General features: G+C 41.4%; 1 protein-coding gene across 4 annotated transcripts in view; it reads left to right on the forward strand.

Moving 5' to 3' along the window:
• Positions 1-6,006: 6,006 nt before the first annotated feature.
• dock8 (dedicator of cytokinesis 8) overlaps positions 6,007-24,756 on the forward strand; it is a 300,402-nt gene continuing 281,652 nt past the window's right edge. For all 4 annotated transcript variants that reach the window (XM_043718191.1, XM_043718205.1, XM_043718201.1 and 1 more), the window contains exon 1: positions 6,007-6,183. In XM_043718191.1, the coding sequence (XP_043574126.1) occupies positions 6,134-6,183 (50 nt within the window). In that variant the 5' untranslated portion in view covers positions 6,007-6,133. The remainder of the gene's footprint in view (positions 6,184-24,756) is intronic.

Consider the following 24,756-nt stretch of genomic DNA (forward strand, 5'->3'; position numbering starts at 1 on the left):
AGGGAGTGTTGCTGAATAAAGAGACCTTGGAGTGCAGGTTTATAGCTCCTTGAAAGTGGAGTCGCAGGTAGATAGGATAGTGAAGGCGGCGTTTGGTATGCTTTCCTTTATTGGTCAGAGTATTGAGTACAGGCGTTGGGAGGTCATGTTGTGGCTGTACAGGATGTTGGTTAGGCCACTGTTGGAATAATGTGTGGAATTCTGTTTTCCTTCCTATCTGAAAGATGTTGTGAAACTTGAAAAGGTTCAGAAAAGATTTACAAGGATGTTGCCAGGGTTGGAGGATCTGAGCTACAGGGAGAGGCTGAACAGGCTGGGGCTGTTTTCCCTGGACCTTATAGAGGTTTACAAAATTATGAGGGGCATGGATAGGATAAATAGGCAAAGTCTTTTCCCTGGGGTGGGGTAGTCCAGAATGAGAGGGCATAGATTTAGGGTGAGAAGGGAAAGATATAAAAGAGACCTACAGGGCAACTTTTTCACGCAGAGGGTGGTACGTGTATGGAATGAGCTGCCAGAGGATGTGGTGGAGGCTGGTACAATTTCAACATTTAAGAGGCATTTGGATGGGTATATGAATAGGAAGGGTTTGGAGGAATATGGACCAGGTGCTGGCAGGTGGGACAAGATTGAGTTGGGATAGCTGGTCGGCATGGACGGGTTGGACCGAAGGGTGTGTTTCCATGCTGTACATCTTTATGACTCTATGACCTTATCTTCAATACCATGAGCTCTTATCTTACTAAATAGCTTAATGTATGGTTCCTTGTTAAACACCTTCTGAAATCTAAATATATTACATCCACATCTTCCCTTTTACCTGTCCTGCTTGTTATCTCCTCAAAGAATTCTAATAAATTTGTCAGACATGATTTTCCCTTTATAAAGCCATGTGGACTCTGCTTGATCATATTATCTGCTTTGAAATGCATTGCTATTACCTCGTTTATAACAAACTCTAACATTTTCCTAATAGCAGATGTTAACCTAACTGGTCTGTGGTTACCTGTTTTTTTTGTTTCCTTTCCTTTTTAAATAAGGGTGTTATATTGACAGCTTTCTGTTTTCTAATCCTCTGGGACTCTTCCAGAATCAAATTCTTGGAAGATTGCTACCAATGCATCCACTAAATCTGGAGCTACTTCCTTTAATATCCTAGGATGCATCCCTGGTCCAGGGAATGTATCCGTGTTTAGTCCCCTTAATTTTCTTAGCACTTTTTCTCTACTGGCAGTTATTGCATTTACATCCTCTCCATTTTGTACCTTGGTTATTTAGTAATTTTGGAATTGTATTAATATCTCTATTGAAAAGACCAATACTAATTATTTGTTCAACTCCTCTGCCAATTCCTGACTGCCTATTATAATTTCCCATTGCTCATTCTCTAAGTGATATATGTTCACTTTGGCCTCTGTCTTTGTTTTTGTTTACATTTAAAGAAGCCCTTGTTATTTATCTTAAGCACAAATAGTTTGATAGTACTGCTCCTGGAATGTTTTCAGGGCCCGCAGCCTTTCCTGCACCAGTCTACCAGGACATTTTTTCACATCAGGGAGCTTAAACTAAATTGACTAAACACTCAAAATAAAAACAGAAAATGCCAGAGAGATCTGGAAAAAGAAACAGTTTTTCTGTTTCAAGTCCCATGACTTTCATTTAGAATCTGCTGATTGTGGGATTGCTTAACTCAGTCTATAAAAGACTGTATCTGTAATTTAGCAAGTGTGTAGTCCTTTGTTGTCTCTCATTTCCATAAATGTTATCTATCTCTCTACATTCCTCATCGAAACAATGTTGATGCCCTGGCTTGGTGGTAATGATCGGTAAAACAATCCAGAATAAAAAAAGTAATTCACTGGGGGAGGGTCAATATCAGGGGAGGGGAATGGATCTTGGCCGGTTAATTGTGAACAAACACTGGCAGGAAAACCTATAACAAAGTAATAGGTTGCCGTTAAACGGGAGATAGTTCAAGTGGGATTGAGCAATATTCCCACATTGGGGGAAGGTGGTCAAAATAAGACAGAGCTTATAGTGATTGGAACAAGGGCCAGGCAGATCTTATTGACTATGAAATACCTGTTTGGGATTGTTACCTTGAGCCAATCAGGGAGCCCTGGCTGACAGATACAAACAGGAGATTCAGACAGTTTCTTCTTCCGAGAGGCTGGCTCTGAGCTGGCTGGTTAGAGCCTATGTACATGTAAATAAAGGGTGACTCGATGACAAATTACAGGCCTCTGTGCTCCTTGCATGGTGAAACAGCTAAAGAATAAGTTGAAGCAGCTAAAGTGACTAATACAAGCAAGAACCAGGCTGAATATAGAAAGATCAGAACAAAAGATAAAGCAGGAGCGTAAGAGAAGCAGAGACAGTGTAAGCAGAGACTGGCAGCTAATATAAAATGGAATGTCAAAGTTTTCTCAGACCATATAGATAGTAAAAAGGTATGGGGGGAGGGTGATTTTTTTATTCACTCAGAATGCAAGCATTATAAATTAGTCTACACTTATTACCTGCCAATAATTGCCATTCAGAAGATGGTGGTGAATTGTTGCCTTGAATTGTAGAAACCTAAGGGGTGCAGGTACACCCATAGAGCTATTAGGAAAGGTTTTACAGATTTTGACCCAACAACACTGAAGGAACAGTAATACAATTCCATATGAGGATGATGTGTGGATTGGAGGGGAGCATGCAGATGATGTTGCTCCCATGCAACTGCTTTCATTGTCCTTCTGGTACAGGTCACAGGTTTGAACCATGCTGTCAATGAGCTGCAGTGAATTGCTACTGCGCATCTACTCTGCTGCCAATCTGCATTAGTGGTGAAGAAATAGATGCTGAAAATGGTGACTGGAGTGCCAGTCAAGTCAGTTGCTTTGCCCTCATGGTGTCAAACTGCTTAAGTGTAGGTAGACCTGCAGTCACTCAGATAAATGGGGAGTTTTCCATCGCATTCCTGACTTGTCTCTTGTACATGGTGAACAGGCTTTCGGGAGTCAGGAAGTAAGCATGGCTGAAATACTCAGTTAATGCTTTGCATCTGTCTTTACAAAGAAGGGACGCCGCCAAAGTCATAGTGAAAGAGGAAGTAGTTGAGTCACTGAACGGGCTAAAAACAGATGGGGGGGGGGGTGTGCTGCTTTGGAAAGTTTGTCAGTATTGAAAGCTGTTAAGTCAATGAACCAAATCAAACTGAGGATTTTGAGGGATGTAAGAATTGAAATTGCAGAAGCACTGATAATAATATTCCATCATCCTTGGATAGAAAGGTGGTGTCAGGCAAATGGAGAAAAGGATAAACCCAGAAACTATAAGAAGGAAAGGTTTTGGAAGTGTGGATTTGTTATTTAATTAACTTGTTTGAGACTGAGAATGTCCCAGACACGACTATCACTGTCCTTGGACAGAGTGTATCCTCAGTGTAAAGATGGGTGGCAGTCCCTTCTAGGAGAAAGTGAGGTCTGCAGATGCTGGAGATCAGAGCTGGAAATGTGTTACTGGAAAAGCGCAGCAGGTCAGGCAGCATCCAAGGAACAGGAGAATCGACGTTTCGGGCATAAGCCCTTCTTCAGGGCTTATGCCCGAAACGTCGATTCTCCTGTTCCCTGGATGCTGCCTGACCTGCTGCGCTTTTCCAGCAACACATTTCCAGCGCAGTCCCTTCTAGGTCAGTCTTATTATTATTGACTTGGATAGATGCATCTGTGACAAGTAGATTGACAAAGGTAAGATCATTAGATTTTTCTTCATGTGATTAACACACTATCTCTTATACAGGCCCAGTCTGACAACTATATTCATCAGAAGAGCTACTTGTGCCATAGTAGTAGTATCCCGCCCTCTAACTCAAGAAAACTAGGTTCAAGTCCCACCTTCTCCAGAGATGTGTAATAACATCTCCAAACAGGTTAATTAGAAAATATATCTGAACTCATAGATGTCCAGTTTTGCCAAAGATGACAAAGTAGGGCAGACTTAAGTTGGTAAAGGAGAGGTTATGCCTGATAAATCTGTTAGAATGTTTTGAGGAGGTAACGAGCATGTTAGACAAAGGAGAGTCAGTGGACAAGATCTATTTGGATTTCCAAAAGGCCTTTGATATGGTGCCGCACAGGAAGCTGCTAAATACAAGCCAATGGTCTTAGGGGAAACATGATGTTAGGCATGGATGGAGGATTGGCTGACTGGTAGAAGGCAGAAAGTGGGGGCATCTTTTTCAGGATGTCAGCTGGTGACTAGAGGAGTTCCACACAGGTCCATGTTAGGACCATAACTGTTCATATGGTGCATTAACAACCTGGATGAAGGAACGAGATATGTTCTTGATTAGTAAGAGAATCAAGGGATACAGGGAGACCACAGGAGAATGGAGTTAAGAAAGATATCAGCCATGATTGAATGGGGAGCAGACTTGATGGGCCGAATGGCCTAATTCTGCTCCTAAACCTTATGGTCTTTTGGAGACAACTGGTGATGAATCTTGAAGGTCTTTAACCAAAGCATATTATATGCATTTCTGTTCTTGTATTTCTTCCTAAAACAATAGTTTTTTAAAATTATCTTGCTCCTTTAACATAATAACTCACCCAAAATTGCGGCATGGTGGCTCAGTGGTTAGCACTGCTGCCTCACAGCACCAGGGACTGGGTTCAATTCCACCCATGGGTGACCATGTAGAGTTTGCACATTCTCCTCATGTCTGCTTGGGTTTCCTCTGGGTGTTCCGGTTTCCTCCCACAATCCAAAGATGCGCAGGTTGGGTGAATTGGCCATGCAAAATTGCCCATAGTGTTAGGTGCATGAATCAGGGGTAAATATAGGGCAGGGGAATGGGTCTGGGTGGGTTACTCTTTGGAGGGTCAGTGTGGATTTATTGGGCCAAATGGCCTGTTTGTTGACTGTAGATAATCTAATCTAAAGTGCACCACAGTGTTGTAATCAAACAAATCTGGGGGACTGTATCACTAATTGTGACAATGGAGATATATGGATTCATTTGCCGAGGGAGTCTGAGAGATAGTAATCAGCTGGTTCACTTTTGCACTGACTGTGTAACAATTCTCTGCTGTAGTGGTACTGCTCCCACCTCTGAGCCGGGAACCCTGGGTTCACATCCCACCTGATCCAGTGGTGTGTAATAACATCTCTGAGGAGTTGATTAGAACAAATCTGAAACTTCATGGTATCTCGAATCAATATTAAGGCGACCCAGCCCACCTCCTCCTGGGGTTCCCAACCACTCTACCATAATTTCTTGCATTGAGTCAAGCAATGGGAATGGGGGACCCAAAGACAAGTGCTGTAAGGTATGATTTTGCCACAAGACTGTAAGCAATAGGAACAGGTGTCGGCCATCGAGCCTGCTCTGCCATTCAATAGGATCACCTCACATCTCCTTTTATACAATATCCCTTTATTGGCACGTTTTGTTTTAACAATACAATATCCCTTCCCTCTCCCCGTTAACCTAGATTCCCCTCCTGATCGAGAATGTATCCATCTCAGACTTAAATATACACATGGACTCTGCCCCCACACATCTGTTAGACCTTTTTCTTAACTGTCAGAACAACTGTTTCGGTTCTGAATAAGTTATATTGGACTCTAAACGTTAATTCTATCTCTCTCTCCACAGATGCTGCTAGACCCTCTGAATTTCTCCAGCAATTTCTGGTTTTTGTTTCAGGTTTCCAGCATCTGCAGTATTTTGCCAGATGGTATCTATATTCTCTAAAGTCAATAATATTACCAAAGTTTCGCCAATATTACAAGTACAAATGCGGTTCTTGTCCATCTCTAGCGAAATATGTCATTTTATATTTTCCCTTTAAACGCAGTTTCTAATTAATCATTGTAAATTGGTGCGATGCATGTTTTACTGCTGGCCATGTGAACATTATCACTCAGAAAATGTGAACAGATGCCCTGGAAAGTGACTCGACCTTTAATCTCGACACACAGAGCAAGCCAGCCAGTCCCCTCATACACAATTGGCTCTAGGGCTGGCGAGAAAGGTGAAAATGCGGAAGTTTCCACCCCGCTGTGGTATTTTGAAGATTGGATCCTAAACCTTGCTGTCGGTTCCCTGGGCGGCATTCCCAGGATATATACACACACAGGATCCATGGCTACATTAAATTCAGAGCGGAGAGCGTTCGCTCAGAGGATCAATAGGTGAGATGTCTGAATTGTTTGTCACTATTTCATGACGAAGTTGATAAAGGTTAACGTTTTTTTTCAGAAATGCAGAACTACTTGCGGGAAGGCAGGACTGCACACGCACATTCCCAGGGACTTTCACACTGCTGTTGTCTTTGCACCGGGTGTAGCTGCCTTGATATACCTAACTCGGGGAAATCTTTCTCCTGCTATAAAAAAAATACCGTGCGTTACACTTTGTAAAAGAAGTATGCTTCCAAAGTTCCTTTTTTAATGTGGCGGTAACCCATGTGGGGCGGATGACAGTCATGTGTTTGGTTCTGGTTTGATTGCATGTAACTGCTAATACTTTCCTTTTAAAAGCACAGTTCCCCCATTGATTCAACAAGGACTAATGCTAGGAAACAACTGGGAAATGGCAGAGGGTGAACTAAGAGACCTATACGGGGCAAAATCTACACCAGCTTTAATTTTAAGGGTGCTCCAAAGACGACTCCTTCTCCTGATGCTCTCTGGCTTGCTGTGTTATTCCAGCCTCCTGTCTGTTTTACAAAGGTCTATGAAGTCAGACTATAGCTTGATGCAGTTAGAAGTGTTTTCCAGTTTAAAAAGTTCTGGATTCAAGCCCTATCCACAGGAGCTTGAGGTATTCATGTAGCATTTGATGCACTATTGACAAAGTTACTGCTGGACTGGGCAAGGATTTGACATGATGTACAAGATTCCATGGCCAAAAGAGAAAAGAGTTTTCCCAGTTTCAAAATAAACTACAATATTAGATTTTTCAGGGTGGCTAAACTTAAAGTGTTGACTGTGCTTTCTCTTCACAGATGCTGCCAGACCTATTGAGTTTCTGTAGTAATTTTTGTTTCTGCTTCACAGTACTGAATTATTGTGCCCTTCATTTGCCATAGCAATGTCAGATTTTGAAGTATTGATTATTGCATGGTGCCTTGTTTGCGAGGGTAGATAGTTGAACCTCTATTCAGAATTTGTTTTGTGGATGTGGGAGTATTTCCAAAAGGCTGGAGGATGGCAAGTATTGAAATATGCTTGAGAAATAGATGGAAGGGGAATCAACTTGATTAAGTATAGGCTAAATATTTTAATATCAGCAGTGAGAGACCATTGTCAAGGGCAAAATTTAGTGTTCATTTGGAGATACAGGAGTTTGTAATGGATGACCTGTATGAACTCTTTAAGTATTGGCTAATAAATGTAATGGAGTTATTTTTGAAGTAATGCATTAACAGCAAAAGTTAATAGTATAGTAGATATTTTGTGTATGTTAACTTTCAAAGGCATTGATGTACCACATGTCTTATCCTGAAACTAGAAGCACATGCTGTTAAAGAGACACCGGTAACTTGTACTGGTACAAAATTGGCTAAGGGGAGTGAGATGCTTGGTAAGCAGGTGCTTTACTGATGGGATAATAGAATGCAGCAAATCCCTTGTGGATGGTACTATATTGCTTTGCTTGTGACACAATAAAATATTTCTAATTCCGAACCAGTCCAAACTGACTTTTTTTTATTCACCAGATCAGCCTTCACTTGCCCATCTTTGTTTTAATCCAACTAACCTATCATATCATTCAATTCCTTCACCCCCCCCCATGAGCTTCACTCGATTCCTCTTAAATGCATCTCTGCTACTTGAATTGTGGCAGCAACTTTCATATTCTAACCATTTGTGAGGTAAGATGTTTCTGTACAGGATTTATAATTAGAGGCCATAAGCAAATCAGTAATGATTTCTTGTAATTGGAGGCATTTTAATGTTTACATACCAAATTTATACATATCCTAGTGATTTCGAACTGGTGACTCCTCAGTCTTTTGTAAGAATTCAATCCTGATCAATCTTTTTGATGAATATAACTTTTCAGTTTCTTTATAACATGAAGGCCAGCACTCCAAGTTTGCTCTAACTCAGGATTTAATAAAACATAACAAATTCTTAACTTTCAACAGTCTTTAAAAATGGACATCACAGAATCTTTGTCAAGAGTGTGGTGCTGGAAAAGCACAGAAGGTCAGGCAGCATCCAATGAGAAGGCGAATTGATGTTTCAGGCATAAGTAAGGCCATTCAGCCCATTGAGTTCACAGCAACCCTCCGGAGAGTATTCCACCCACTACCCTATCCCTGCAACCCTACATTTCCCATGGCCAATTCACCTAATCTGGATATCTCTGGACTGTGGGAGTAAACCAGAGGTTGCAGAGGAAACCCACACAGACACAAGAATATGTAAACTCCGTAGACAGTCGCCTAAGGGTGGAATCACACCCAGGTCCCTGGTGATATGAGGCAACGGTGCTAACCACTGAGATACCATGCTGCCTGCCATCTTTGTGCTTTTTTTTAATGTCTTTGTTAATCCGTATTTACTTTTGTGGGTCCCAGATCCCTGTATTTCTCTCCTCCATTTCAACCTTTTGTTTCCAAGGAACACATGGTTTCCCCAAAATGTGTCACTCATTTATTGTGCCATTTACTTGCTAATTATATTTTCATTGATCAGGTTTATTAATGTTTTCCTTGTTTTGTCACAGACCTTCCAGTATTAATTATACTGCACAATTTGATTTAGAACTTTTTGAAGTTGTACTTCCAGTACCCAAATCCAAATGGTTTTACATTCAACTTTCAATCCATCCTGAGACTCTGCCCCATGTCAGGGGAAACGATTACTCAGTTCTCCTCTCAGTCCACTAGGATCTTTCATGTCTCACTAAGATTGTCACTAATTTCTTTATAAATCCAAAGAATATGGTTCCAAAATATTCAGCTGTTCATTGTCTGTCATACCAGCGTTAAACCTAGTAAACCTTTGCTGGACAAACTCTAATGCAAATATAGCTTTCCTTTGAAATGAAGACCAAGGTTGTGCACCATATTCTAGTTTTGGTTTCATTAAAGCTTTATACAATTTCCACTTAGGGTCCTTCCTTCTCAACCTCCGTCCTTGCCTGATTTGTAGTGACGCTTGGGTTAAACCGTAATCAGTCATCTCTCTCTAATAAGAGAGCAGCTCTATGATCCTCTGGAACTATAGCAATTTAACTTCCTTTTACTTTATACAGTTTAGCAAAACTTCCAATGATGATCAATGTCACATTTTCCTTCATGGAGTCATAGAGATGTACAGCACGGAAACAGACCCTTTGGTCCAAGCTGTTACATGCCTACCAGATATCCCAACCTAATCTAGTCCCACCTGTCAGCACCTGGCCCATATCCCTCCAAACCCTTCTTATTCATATACCCATCCAAATGCCTCTTAAATGTTGCAATTGTACCGGCCTCCACCACTTCCTCTGGCAGCTCATTCCATACACGTACCATCATCTGCGTGAAAAAAACTCCCCGACCCCAGGGAAAAGACTTTGCCTATTTATCCTATCCATACCCTTCATAATTTTGTAAACCTCTATAAGGTCACCCCTCCGCCTCCAACACTCCACAGAAAAGAGCCACAGCCTGTTCAACCTCTCCCTATGGCTCAAATCCTCCAACCCTGGCAACATCCTTGTAAATCTTTTCTGAACCCTTTCAAGTTTCACAACATCTTTCCGATAGGAAGGAGACCAGAATTGCACGCAATATTCCAACAGTGGCCTAACCAATGTCCTGTACAGCCGCAACATGACCCCCCAACTCCTGTACTCAATACTTTGACCAATAAAGGAAAGCATACCAAACGCCGCCTTCACTATCCCATCTACCTGCGACTCCACTTACAAGGAACTATGAATCTGCACTGCAAGGTCTCTTTGTTCAGCAACACTCCCTAGGACCTTACCATTCAGTGTACAAGTCCTGCTAAGATTTGCTTTCCCAAAATGCAGCACCTCACATTTATCTGAATTAAACTCCATCTGCCACTTCTCAGCCCATTGGCCCATCGTCCAGATCCTGTTGTAATCTGAGGTAACCCTCTTCGCTGTCCACTACACCTCCAATTTTGGTGTCATTTGCAAACTTACTAACTGTACCTCTCATACTCACATCCAAATCATTTATGTAAATGACAAAAAGTAGAGGACCCAGCACCGATCCTTGTGGCACTCCACTGGTTACAGGCCTCCAGTCTGAAAAACAATCCTCCACCACCATCCTCTGTCTTCTACCTTTGAGCGAGTTCTCCCTGTATTCTGTGAGATCATGTTGCTTATCATACCTAAATTAACTTGGAGTGTTCCTTGTAACAGTTCTTCTCAATATCAACATTCAGACTTTTCAGATCTTTTTAAGATGTTTCTTCCATAGTGAAGAACTTCACACTTCCTCACTCTGTGTTTTGTCTGCCACTTTTTTGCCACCTTACATAGCTTGTCCATACAAGTATCTTTCGGCATTTTCCTCCTAGCTTCCATTCCAGTTTAGCTTTGTAGTGCAAGAAAACATAGAATCAATATCTTTTGTCTAATGTAAATTGAAAATAGTGGAGATCCCGGCACTAATCTTTGTGGCGTTCCATAGTTGTCGTCTGCTTAATGTCTGTTTCCAATCCATGCTAATATATTACCTCCATTTTGTGAATGCTTATCTTATGTCTTAACCTTTAGTGGGGCTTCTTATTAAATGCCTTTTGGAAATCCAATTATATTACATCTACTTGCTCTTTACCTACTCTTTGAGTTACACCTTAAAACACACTTTTGGTAAATGTTCCCTTTCACACAAAGTTGATGTCGAACAATCTGATTAAGTTTTGAAATTGCATTGCTAAGATTTTGCTAATAAACTTCATCATTTTCTCCATAAAAATATTTCAGGCTAATTAACTTGCAGTGTCTTGTCTTTTCTTTCTTTCTTTCCTTTCTTGAATAGCAATGTTACATTTGTGAACTTCCAAACTGCTGGGAAAATTCTAGAATCTTGGGAATTTTGCAAAATGATGACCATCCACAATCACTGTAGCTATCAGTTTAAAACTATCAGATGGAGCCCTGGGGATTTGTTGGTTTTTACTTTAAGAAAGCGTACTTGATATTTGACCCTGTTGATAGGAGGAATTGAAAAACAAGGACATTGTACGAATTACTGGTTGGACCTTGGATGGACCATTGTGTACAATTCTGTGCACCATGGTATGGGAAGAATGCTAAGGCCGTGGAGAGGATGCAGAGAAGATTTGCCAAGATGATACTAGTGATCTGAGTCTTTACTGCTTAATGAGGCTGGGATAACTGTCTCGAGACCAAAGAAGGTTAAAGGTAGAGTTAGTAGAAATATGGAGTGTTGATGGTACAAGTGGATTAGTAACCAAAAATTATAGATTTAAAACAATAATGGAGAAATGAGCTAACCTTTCTTTTACACTCCTTTTTAAAGATCTGGAATGCACGACCCGAAGGGATATGCAATTAAATTGATTTAGGAACTTTCAAAAGACAATTCGATATATATTTGAAGATGACTTACTTTCAATATTGTGGTTAAAATGTGAAATGTGGGAGTAAATTGGTCAACAGTCTTCAAGAGCAGATACAGGTATGATGGGCTGATTGGGCTTTGTTTTTGTGCTGTGAGAATTTGGTATGCTATTGAGCTTTCATACTGTGGTCTCACTTCTTCTTTGCACTTCATTGCTAAACAACCCCTTTTTCTGCTTTAAGATACATGGTAAAGTCTAATTCTTTCACCAAAGTTCTGGTTAATGGCTTCTCCTATAGTTTGGTGACACCCTGGAGTGTGTTACAATGTGAAAGACATTTTATAAACATGTATGATCACAAACTGAATTAAAGTTCTTGAAATGCTTTAGGCTTTAAAAACCATTTATCCTAAAGTTTGACAGTGGTCATTGTCTAGGACTACAGTAAAACTTAAATAGCACTGAGCCTAAATATTAAAAATGATACAGCAGGGATTCGTAACGTACCTGACACATTGATACTTCCATTTGATGAAAAAGTAGCTGTGAAATGAAATCTTAGGATTACACCTTTTTTTGATAACCCAGCCTATATTCTAATTGAAGGCATTGAGACATCTAGAAATCTTCAAAGGCTAAATGATTTTTCTTTTCCTTGAAAACGTAAAAGTCTGTAACGGTTTTGAGGTATTCAGTGTCAAATTGTCCGAGGTGCAAACTGATGCTACACATCCAGTATGTGGAATCGTTGATTACATTCTAAATTTTGTACGCTGGGTTAAGTCTTAAATTCTTTAATCACTTATCAAAAAGTGGTTTCTCGATGTATCTCTCAAAAGAATAGTGTAAAGTGCTTCATTGTGTTATTAAGCATTTTAATGGATATGGTTATGAAGGGATGTGGCTTCAATGTGCGTAAATGGAATTGCCGTACAGATCACTCCGATTCTGACTGGTGGAAAATGCTCAGAGTTCGATGGCTCCTTTGTTGATGCCTTTCTTTAAAACTAACAAGATTTTCTGAATTGATGACATCACACAACCTAAGAGTAATTGGCACTCTTCTGAATTAACTACATCTTACTTTAATGTATCGATTGAAAAAAGAAATGTTTTTGAACCTTTTCATCTTGCACTCCTCAATGCACGTATGAATAAGTCACATTTCAATTGGATCAACAATTTATACACCAAGAAAAGGGAACTCGTGGGTTGGCAAGTCAACTCTGTTTGCCATAGAGAATCACTTATTGTTTTCTCATGCTTCAATTAATTCAAAGAAGACAGAATGTCTTAACATCCTATTTATTTGCATCAAATAGTTCCTGCATATGAATGCAGGATGATGGTGGCCTCTGGCTAATGTTCTTAGGCTGGTAATCCAGAGATCTAGGCAAATGCCCTGGGACATAGATTAAAGTCCCATTGTGGCTGCTGGTGGAATTTGAATTCAATTTACTCCGATCCAGAATTGAAAGTTTTATGATCTCAGTTGATCTTATTACTGGACAAGAAGATCCCAGACTGAAACTTAGCTTGACAAATCTTGCTTTATTTTGGTTTCAGCAAAGTGGTCTCTTGCAGATTTTGCTTTAACAATAAAACAGACGTTTATTAACAAAAAAATCAAAAATCCAAATTTATAATATACAGTATTTTAAAAAAAAACAACACAATCTGTATCATAAAAGCTGGCCTTAGTTTTATGTTTACCATTACCATCATTGATTGTTGTAAAAGGCCTGGGTTACTAAAGTTGTTTTGAGAAACTTGGTAAATAGGAACAGTTCATTCATCCTGCTCAGCCATTTGACATGATTATGGTTGATCACCTAGCTCAAAGCCAATCTCTATCTTCCCCTTTATGCTTTGACATGTTAACTTCCAAACTTCTATTTATTTCTTAAATATGTGCAGTGAATATTAGGGAAGGGAATTGACCACCGTTAACTAGTCTGGCCTACGTGTGATACAGTAATGGCGATAACTCCTGACCACTCTCCATAATGGCCTAATGATTTGAAGGCTGTTCGGAATGAACAATAAATGCCCAGCTTGTCAGCGATACCCACATCCCATAAAATCATCTCTTCAAAACAAAAGTATCGGCATCCTTTTTTTTTGTGCTTTGTAAATCGTTATCCCTTTTGCAAATTTTGGCATTCTTGCCTCCTTCCTGAAGAGTGAACGATTAAAAAGCTTTGCATTTCTCACCTTGTTCGGCAACTTTCTTTCCTAATCAGCAACTATTTAAAAATAACGTGTAGGTCATGGTGGACATCATCCTCCGTGGATGTGACTTAAAAAGGAAATAGCATCAGAGAGAAAGAGCTGACCAACAAAAAATGCTTACTTCACTTCCTCAGGATATTTTTTCATTTCTGCAAATGAAAGAAGAAGAAAGTTCCATGAAGAATGTTTTAAATGTTACTTGAGATTTTTAAAACTTAAATTAGCATCTTGTTCCACCCCTGCCTGTGACTTGTTCACAAATGCATGCTAAGTGATAATTAGAATAAAATTTCAGTGTAACAGGGCTCCCTCCTCATTGTAAATGCTGTTTTTCAGTTGCATTGCCCTCTGTTGAGGGAATCCAAGGTTACAATACAAATCAACTACAAGTTTTTTTTGAAAAGGTACCTTTTTAAAAATTCATTCACAGGACATGGGCATCACTGGCAAGGCCAGCATTTATTGCCCATCCCTAATTGCCCAGAGGGCAGTTGAGTCACCCACGTTGCTGTAGGTCTGGAGTCACATGTAGGCCACACCTGGTACGGATGGCAGATTTCCTTCCCTGAAGGGATCATCCTGGTGAACTATCTCTGAATTGCCTTCGATAAAATGATATCTTTCCTTAAATTAGGAGGCCAATGTGTACTCTAGACATTGGTCTCACCAGCACCTTGTACAGTTACAATAAGACTTTGCTAATCTTACACTCTAACCCCCTTGAAATAAGGACCAACATCCCTATTTTTAAAATTAACCTACTTTTCCTCATTGAAACCTGTCTGAGATGTTATAATGCACATCTGGAACAGTTGGGACTTGAACCCCTACCTCCCAGTGCAGGGATAGTGGCGCTGTCACTGCTACGAGAGGGTCCTGAAGAAGCTTTTCTTATTTAGTGCCAAAGTATCACTCCCTACCTGGGATTCAAATGCCAGCCACAGCGGTCAAAGCACCAACTCCTACCCACTCGCAATTCCGGAGTCCTCCTGGTTACCTGCTGCACCTGTGTTAGCTTTCTGTGCTTTGTGCAAAAGTACCTCCATGTCTCTTTGTGTGTGGGTCAACAGATAATTGGCTAACTGTTAGTGTGGTATCTCTGGAATGATGTGTGACCGAAAGAATCTTGCATTCCACTAGCAGCGTTGTGATCATACCTCAAAACCAAGAAGTGAGAAGATAGTGCAATTCAGCACACTTCCTTCAAATCCTCCAGATGTTCTGATATTGTCTTTGAGAATGACAATTCAACTTTCATTGGACTAAATTCAGGTTCCATAAATGTTCTGAATAATTTCATAAATGCCTCAATACAAAGCGTCTTGCTGAGTAACCAGGCACTTGAGGATGAAAATTCGTTCTAGTTTCATGCAATCCCATATAAGACAGAACTGAGTTTTGGAAATTGTACTTGGCCCTTAATGCAGAGAATTTTGAATTTGCTGGAAAGAGCAGCTTGTCTGATTTAAGAATATTACATGACTGCAGCTTGAAATAATTTTCTTGTTTAGTACACAGTATATTGTTAGCATCTCAAATCAAGGTCTCAGCATTGTGTTTGCAATAAATCTGTGACCTTTTTTGAGATAAAAATACCCAATCCTTCAGTTTTTACTGAAAGCAGCATGCTACCCTAAGTGTTCTGAGTTTTCATAAATCCATATTTAGAGCTAATTGTGAGTTGTCTTCAAATTAAAAATATTTGGGAAGATAGAATCTCGATTTCCCTAACTTTTATTCCTCCTTTCTCTTTACCACATTCTTCTGCTGACAGAATCATAAAGAACATATTTCCAAATTATAGCTTTTCATTGGCAAATAAAAAAAATTGCAATTTTAACATCTTAAAAAGTCAAAGCTTGAAATTCAGTAAATATTTTTCTCTTGCCAGAAAATACAGTAATTTTTTGGTTTGAAAATTTTTAGTTTCTTTTTTATGGAGCTGCTGATTTAAACAATACTTATCATACAATACTTAATAAATTATTCTTTATAATCTACAATTCATAGTCTAGCAACAACCATTTTCAGGCAGGTGAAAACATTGGTAATTCTTTACAAAATGACTATAGACATGATAAATGGATTTTGTACTGGATCTGTAGTTTCGGAAAATTTCATCCGAGTGTATTCATCAGGGGATTAAGGCAGATGACCCACATCTTTGTAAGGAGGTGAATTTTAAGGGTGGTCTTATATGAAGTGGTAGATTCCAGACTGGGAGTGGGCAGTTGTACTACTGAATGAAGTATTATAGAAAGAGACAAGGAAAGCATTGTCACACTCGGGTAGAAATGTAAGCTTTTGAAGCATTGGTATGAAAGAGGGCAATGGTGCTGGATGAGTAGAGTTTGATATAGGCAACTAAGTTCTACATAATGAACAGTATGATGGATAGGAGGCAGGTCAGGAGAACATTTCAAATAGTGAAGTCTGCAGAAAATCAAGGAATGACTGATATCACTGGCCAATGGTAGACGCAGTGACTGATGATGGTAAGGTGGAGGTTGGTGGCCTTAATGCTGGAAGTTATAGTTGCTGAATGAGTGCTCTGGTTGTGAGCATTCTGGTTAAGAAAATGGCTGGGAATTGAATCGATGGTGAGTAAAGACAGATTGTTGGAGCTAATGGCTCCTGTCATAACATTGTTTGGAGCAATATGTGATTGTTCCAATCTTGGAACAAAAATGTGAAGCTGGTTTTGGATCAAGAGCTGGACTGTTAAATGTGCATGTGGGAACTGAACCTGTTTCTGTGGATAATGTCTCCATTAGGAATCATTATCAGTAACCATTTTCCTGGAGCAATGATCTCCCTACTTCATGTTTCTGCAGCCCACTTGATTTGGACCTGAGAAAGATCACCATCCTTCATTGTGCTAATTTTGTTTTTTATGAACTAAACTTTTATTTCAACTGGAGATCATTATAACTTTTTGACACCAACATGTCTTTTGTAAATAACAGCAAGAGAATGAATGTTGAGGAAAAATAATTTTGTTTTTATTACGTTCTTGAGTTTTATGCATTCTTCCCTATTATCACTTCATTACACTGTTGTGATAGTCCTATTTAAAAAGAAATCTTGTGGCATGGTATGTAGCATCATTGCTGTGCTCCAAGAAATGATGGCCAACGAAGGTAATGTAGGAAAACAGACTGAGTTTCAATTTGTAAATCCTTCCAAAGTGTGCCAATGGTAGACAGTAAGAGTAGGAGTGATTCCTGGTCAGCAATGTGATGGAAAGAAATTGGAACCTTTACCATCACTATCTATATAGCTCTAGGCTACAACATTTACGTGAAAGGGTATCTTTCCACAGTAGCTCAGACTCCAAGTGAATTGGAACACACCATGAACAATGAAGATGTCGATTAAAGCCCGATAGTCTTGGCCGGGTAATTAAAGCAATGGATTAGAAATCCATTAGGATCACCACATGTAGGTTTGAATCATACTAACCATGCCTCTAAACATTTCTGGGTTTTTTATTTTGTTCTATCAGATGTGGCTCAACTAGCAGCATCTTCTTGCCAATCACAAATTTCCTGGGTCAAGTTCCACTCCTGAGTTTGAACACAAGAATCAGTTTTACTGAGGGACAGTCAACACACAGTGCTTTTTTTAATTTCTAGTTTTGTTTTGTGAAGAAACAAACTGAGATACTGGATGTAGGTTAGGGGAGAGACTGGCATGTGTATTACTGCACTCTGTAATTTTTTAAGGTGGTGTTACAGAAACCAATTTTGTTTGGTTATCTATTTTGCCATTTGGCTTCAGAAAGAAGTAACACTTGGGAGAAATGGTTATAAAGTCATTGCATTTTACAGCATGGAAAATAGCCATTCAGCTCCTCCTTTCTGCTCTGATCATCAGGCACCTATCTACTCTCTCCCCATTTTCCAGTGTTTGGCCTGTAGCCTTGTATGCTATGGCTTTTCAAGTATTCATTTACATACTTCTAAAATGCTGCAAAGGTTCTTACCTTGACAACTCGTTGAGGCAGACACATTCAGAGCTGTGGCAGACTAATAACACAGAGCTCGTCTGCTCCATCTGCTTTTAATGATTTTTGTCTTTCTCTGCTTTTTTTAAGAAACCTATTTTAATCTTTTTATTGTACCTTCTGTGGAGAGCTCATACAGCATTGAGGTGTCCGCACGTCAGAGGGAAGGTTGGTTTCCAGCAGCAGAGGGAGTCTGGTTGGTACTCCGGGTGGGTGGCAGAGGGGAGTCGGACTTGTGCTTGTGGTGGTTGGTGGCAGAGGGGAGTCGGGTTGGTGGTGGTGGGTGGCAGAGGAGAGTTGGATTGGTGCTCCCACTGGGTGATGGCAGTGGGAGTTGGATTGGTGCTCCCACTGGGTGATGGCAGTGGGAGTTGGGATGTAAGTTTGAGCCCAGTATAGCACCTGGCAGCTTGAGGTGGCAGCTGCTTTGCTGAAATCAGTCTAGCGCAGACTCATGGTGGCGATGTCAATGCTAGAGACAAGATGGTGACTCTGTTCCAGTGTTGGTGCAGTGAAGAGACTCTAGGCCAACTACTGGCAATGGTCTCTGTATTGGGGAGGAGAAAGTGAGGACTGCAGATGCTAGTCCATCTGATTCTCTGTACTTCCTAGGGTCTTACCATTCATTGTGTTCTGAGTTTGGAGAAGATTTGTAGCTCAGGTTGAGGTTCTGGATGTCAGTTTGCTCACTGAGCTGGAAGGTTCATTTTCAGCTGTTTCATCACCATGCTAGGTAACATCATCAGTGAGCCTCCAGATGAAGCACTGGTGGTATGGCCAGCTTTTTATTTGTTTAGGTTTCCTTTGGTTGGTGATGTCATTTCCTATTCTTTTTCTCCAGGGTGGTAAATGGGATCCAAGTCAATGTATTTGTTGACATTAACTAGCCACAAAAAGACATGACCCACACACTCTCACTAGTATCCTTACATACAGGTGAGGATGGGACAACCCACTCCGAGGACAAGCCAAAGAGAGACACATGAGAGAATTCCTAGAAGCATGGCATTCCAACCAAAACACATTGACTTGGATCCCATTTACCACCTCTAAGAAAATGAACAGGAAATGACATCACCACCGGAAATGACATCACCAACCCAAAGAACCCTGATCACTTAAATAAAAAGCAAGCCATGCCACTAGTGCTTCATCCAGACGCTCACTGATGATGTTACTGGGTATGGTGACAAAACATCTGAAACCGAAACTTCCAGCTCAACGAGCAAACCTACATCCATTGTGTACTCCTTTCCCTTGCCGGTGTTACCAAAATATATCACCTTTCACCATTAAATTCTATTTGCCACTGTTTTAGACCAGCCTGTTGTCTGTAAATGATGGATTTCCTCCTCACTATTTATGATGTCACCAATTTTCACGTCATCCTCAATCTTTCTATTTTAAATCACTTAATGTAATCAAGAAACAGGAAGGGACCCAACACCAAACCCTATTTTATACCACTGCACACTGGCTGTAGTCCAAATACCCTTTGATCATCACCAGCCAATTTTTGGATTCAACTTGCCAATTTGCCCTGGATCTCATGAAGTTTTCACCATCTTGACCCTGAGGCTCCTGTGCAAAATCTTGTCTGAGCCATAATTTTATCCATGTAGGTTATGCCAACTGTACCACCTTCATTTATATACCTAGTCACCTCCTTGAAACATTCAGTCAAACCTTTTAGACATGATCTCCCCCTGACAAAGTCACCTTGATTCTTGATTAGTCCTTGCCTCTCCAAGTAGAGATTAATTCTGTCCCTGAGAGCTTTTTTTTTGTTGTAGTAGTTTCCCTGACACTGATGTTAGACACATTAATCTAATCTATAGTTTCCTGGCTTATCCTTACTTACCATCTGTGGCTAGAAAGGATTTGAACATTAATGTCCGAGCTATTGCAGCCTTCTCCTTTGTCTCCCATGGCATCCTGGGAATTATTTCATCTGGGCCTGGGATTTATCCTTTTGTAAGCCTGCTAAAACCCATAGCACCTCCCTCCTCTCAATGTTAACCGTTTCAAGTACATTTCGGTCCCAGTGCAGGGAGATGGCACCTTCGTGGCGGAAAACCCAGTGTGGAGTAACTGCAGGCTCACGTGTAAGAAAGAACTGCAATGCTGAACTTTTAACTTTTTTTTCTTTATTTTTCTATTTAAGATTTTGTACCTTGTACCAAGGATGGTGCAGTGAATGGTGACTTTACTGTAACTCCTGTATCCCTGTAACTGAATACATGTGACAATAAAATCTAATTCTATTCTATTGCTCCTTTTCTAATGTGATAGAATATGCAAATAATGATGTAACTGTTAAAGTTACTCTGACATCATCAGAAATGAGTAGAATACCAGACCAGAGAGGAGTATATGAAAAGCAGGACATAGTCATTGTACTGAGAGTGTGGTGCTGGAAAAACACAGCAGGTCAGACAGCATCTGAGAAGCAGGAAAATAAATGAGGAAACTGGTGAAGTCCCATGATGCCCTGGGGTTCAAGTGTTCCAAGGCAGAAGATGAGGTGTTCTTCCTCCAGGTGTCGGGTGGTGAGGGAGCGGCAGTGGAGGAGGCCCAGGTTCTGCATGTCCTCGGCAGAGTGGGAGGGGGAGTTGAAATGTTGGGCCGCAGGGCGGTGTTCCTCCTCCACCGCTGTTCCCTCACTACCTGAACCAACGCCCTGTGGTCCAACAGGTCAACTCCCCCTCCCAGTCAGCTGAGGACATGCAGATCCTGGGCCGCCTCCACCTCTGCTCCCTTAACTCCCGACGCCTGGAGGAAGAACGCCTCATCTTCCACCTTAGAACACTTCAACCCCAGGGCATCAGTGTGGACTTCAACAGTTTCCTCATTTCCACCCTTCCAGCTCAGCACTGCCCCCATGACCTGTCCTACTTGCCTATCTTCCTTCCCACCTATCCACTCCACCCTCCTCTCTGACCTATCACCTCCATCCCCACCCCATTCACCTATTGTACTCTATGCTACTTTCTCCCTAGCCCCACCCCGCTCTCATTTATCTCTCCACCCTGCAGGCACCCTGCCTCTATTTCTAATGAAGGGCTTTTGCCCGAAACGTCAGGTTTTCTTTTCCTGCTCCTCCACCTGCTGTGCTTTTCCAGCACCATTCTAATCTAGACTCTAGTTTCCAGAATCTGCAGTCCTTGTGGATCTGAGGAGCAGGAGAATCGACGCTTCGGATGTATGCCCTCCTGCTCCTTGGATGCTGCCTGACCTGCTGTGCTGTGCTTTTCCAGCACCACTCTCTCGACTCTGATCTCCAGCATTTGCAATCCTCACTTTCTCCTTAGACACTGTACCTTTTAAAGCAGTAAAGATCTCACTGTCAACGCCACACTTTAACTAGGTCAGAGTAAAGTGTGGCACTGACCATGAGAGCGTTACTCTTGATAGGATAAACTGGGGATGCTAGAGACCAAGAAGAGTGGCAACCTTGTGAAAAACGGAGCAAGGTAAACGTGTGCATGGGAAGGCACACAACATAGAGAAATAGAAAGTGATGTACATCAAACCATTTTCAGAACAAACACCCAGCAAGAAAGGATGTATGGAGTTTTAACTCCAACTGTAAATGTTAGAATTAAACTGAGTATTGCTGAGGAATGCAGATCTAGTGAGAGCGGTTGTTTGAATCATATAATCTCATGCTGATAGGTAGAAAGTATACTTCCACATGTAAATTCCTTCTAAATTTACTATTTAATTTCAAGTATTATTCTATATGGTTGTGCATGTCCTTGGCTGTTATGGATCCATACGAAGCAAGATGAACATTACCTCCTTTTTGCTTTAAGGAAAAACTGATGGAAGCAGTTCTTGCATGGGTTTATAAGGATATTTCACGAAGTTATTTTCTGTAAATGTCCCAGCTGTTCAGTTCAAACCCATGTCAGTGATTCATCACTTTCAAACAATGGGCTGAAGGATATGGAAAAATGACAAAATGTTTTATATGACAAAAAAAGCTTCTTTAAAATTCCAAGCCAAAAATTGCATAACTTTTTTTTTCTGTACTTCATGAAACATTCTCTATATTGTGCATTATTTCTACTTTATTTACATACAGCAGTGAATTTTAATTATTTATACTTCCAGAAGAAATTAATATGATCCTGTAAAATTGCTTTTGAAATAGTTGCTAACCCATTTAACACACAGATTTAATGGCTCTGTTTAATTTTAAAACAGTATATGTTGATATATGAACCATTGTATTTTCAAGCTAAATAAAAACCCATTTGTTTTCACCAGTAGAATTATACTTTAATTTGATAAATAAATTGTCATAGAAGTTTTGAGCCATACTTTCTATCTTCATTTAAATCTTGATTTAATGACACTAGACATTTGAGTTGGCAATTTCTGATAAATAATCACTGACATCTGACAATTCCTTCTGCAACCCCTCCTATGACAATGCCTTTCCTCCCATACCCCTCCTTTCTCTTATCCTTCTCCTATTTTGTCCTCCTCAAATCAGCCTAAAGTACTAAATGAGCAGTAAGAACAGTTTCAATAACTTTATACCTACCTTGATAATTAAAGTAAAAGTTGTATGAGTTGATGACTAGTTCTTGCAGTGATTGTGATTTGGTCAGCCAGGTGGGCCTCATAGAATGAGTTCCCCGCTTGGGGCTGCTAACCTGGCCCAATCAGGGAGCCCTGGCTGACCGGTATAAACAGGAGTGCCCCAGTGGAGGGCTCTCTACGCGAGAGTCCTCCCCCTTTCTCTCGGGGATCTGGGGTGGAGGGTGCTGCATGCAGATTGCGGTGGTGCAGGGACTCCCAGCCCAACTGCTTGTTCTGTGGCGCTGTGGAGTCCATGGACCATGTATATATTGGGTGTGGGCGTTTGCACTCCCTTTTTGATTTACTCAAAAACCACCTCCTCTGCTTTTGTTCAGTCCCACGCTCCTGATCTTCGGACACCTGGTACAGAGGGGGGAAGGCAGGTCTGACGACGTCCTTGTGGGTCTGCTCCTGGGCCTGGCCAAACTGGTGGGTGGCACTGTGGCACAGTGGTTAGCACTGCTGCCTCTCAGCGCCGGAGACCCGGGTTCAATTCCCACCTCAGTTTGCACATTCTCCCAGTGTCTGCGTGGGTTTCCTCTGGGTGCTCCGGTTTCCTCCCACAGTCCAAAGATGTGCAGGTCAGGTGAATTGGCCATGCTAAATTGCCCGCAGTGTTAGGTAAGGGGTAAATGTAGGGATATGGGTGGGTTGCGCTTCGGCGGGTCGGTGTGGACTTGTTGGGCCGAAGGGCCTGTTTCCACATTGTAATGTAATCTAATCAAAAAAAAAATAGAACCAGGTAGTGGGCTGTGAGGGCGTCATTAGGGCCGACTGCCTTCCCTCTTCCGCGGTTACGTTAGAGCCCGGGTGTCTCTGGATAGGGAGCACGCGGTGTCCACCAACATCCTTGAGCTGTTCAGGGAGAGGTGGGCGCCGCAGGGAGTGGAGTGCATTATTTCCCGCTCCAATTCTATTTTGATTTAACCCCTGCCCTCCCCTTCACTGTTTGATCGTGCAGCATTGCCCTTTGATGTGAAGGGTATTGCTTGTCACTGGCCACTCGGGTGTTTCCTTTCTTCCTGGTGGTGGAAACTGAATAAAGATTCATGCACTTTGCGTCTTTCACTGTGTCTCACACCTGCACACACAACGTGGGTGAAAAGAAACTAAACAGGAGTGTGAGAGGTTCTGCTCACTCTGGGAGCTGTGTCTGTGCTAGCTGGGTCAGTGTCATGTATTATGCATGTGTAAATAAAGGAGGACTTTGTGACGGGATACCAGCCCTCTTGGAGTTATTTCAGTTCTGATCGCTTATGGCACCTCGTTTTAATAGTTGCAGCATACACCATTAGGTAGCGTGTACTGGTTCCTTTCTAGCATTATCTGTAAAGGTAAAGTCACCATTGTCTTACAGACCTCCGGGCTGCGCTGTCATTAGAGAGAGAGAGAGAGAGAGAGACAGCTGGTGTTGGTTTAACCTGAAAGTCACCATACTCCGGCAAGAGAAGAGGGTGTGAAAGAAAGAGAGTCCTTCATGATAGCCTCAGCCAGTGTGGGAATTCAACCCGCACTGTTGATGTCACTATCTCTTGCAAATCAGCCATCTGAGCTAACTGACCCCCGTTTACCTGTTATGCTGAATGACAAAGGAGGTTTTGTGAACTTGTAGCAATATCCAATCTTAGATAACTTTTTTAATAAAAAAAATCCCAGACCATTGGCTTAGTTACAGATATTTTATATCAATAATTCTATGACACAGCAGGGTGCTCACATCCTTTAGAGAGGGGTGTGTCCCATCATTTTCTTAATTTCGACTGGTCAGACGATGATAAGCTCATTGACACTTGTAAGATTTGTTTTAGTTTGATCTAGTTTATCTGTTGGATACACGGTTTTAAAATATCCTAAAACTCATGCTTTTGGCTTCATTGTTTACATTTGTTATGTTGGCAAGTATTATTATTATTCTACTACAAACCAACCAACTCCCACAGCTACCTGGACTACACCTCCTCCTATCCTGCCCCCTGTAAAAACGCCATCCCATTCTCCCAATTCCTTCGACTCCGCCGCATCTGCTCCCAGGAGGACCAGTTCCAAAAACGCACAACCCAGATGGCCTCCTTCCTCAAGGACCGCAATTTCCCCCCCGACGTGGTCGACGATGCCCTCCACCGCATCTCCTCCACTTCCCGCTCCTCCGCCCTTGAACCCCGCCCCTCCAACCGCCAACAGGACAGAACCCCACTGGTCCTCACCTACCAACCCACTAACCTCCATGTACAGCGCATCATCCGCCGTCACTTCCGCCACCTCCAAACAGACCCCAGCACCAAGGATATATTTCCCTCCCCTCCCCTATCAGCTTTCCGTAGAGACCACTCCCTCCGCGACTCCCTTGTCAGACCCACACCCCCCACCGACCC

The sequence above is a fragment of the Chiloscyllium plagiosum genome, chromosome 2, assembly GCF_004010195.1.
Source record: "Chiloscyllium plagiosum isolate BGI_BamShark_2017 chromosome 2, ASM401019v2, whole genome shotgun sequence".
NCBI classification, from domain to species: Eukaryota; Metazoa; Chordata; class Chondrichthyes; order Orectolobiformes; family Hemiscylliidae; genus Chiloscyllium; species Chiloscyllium plagiosum.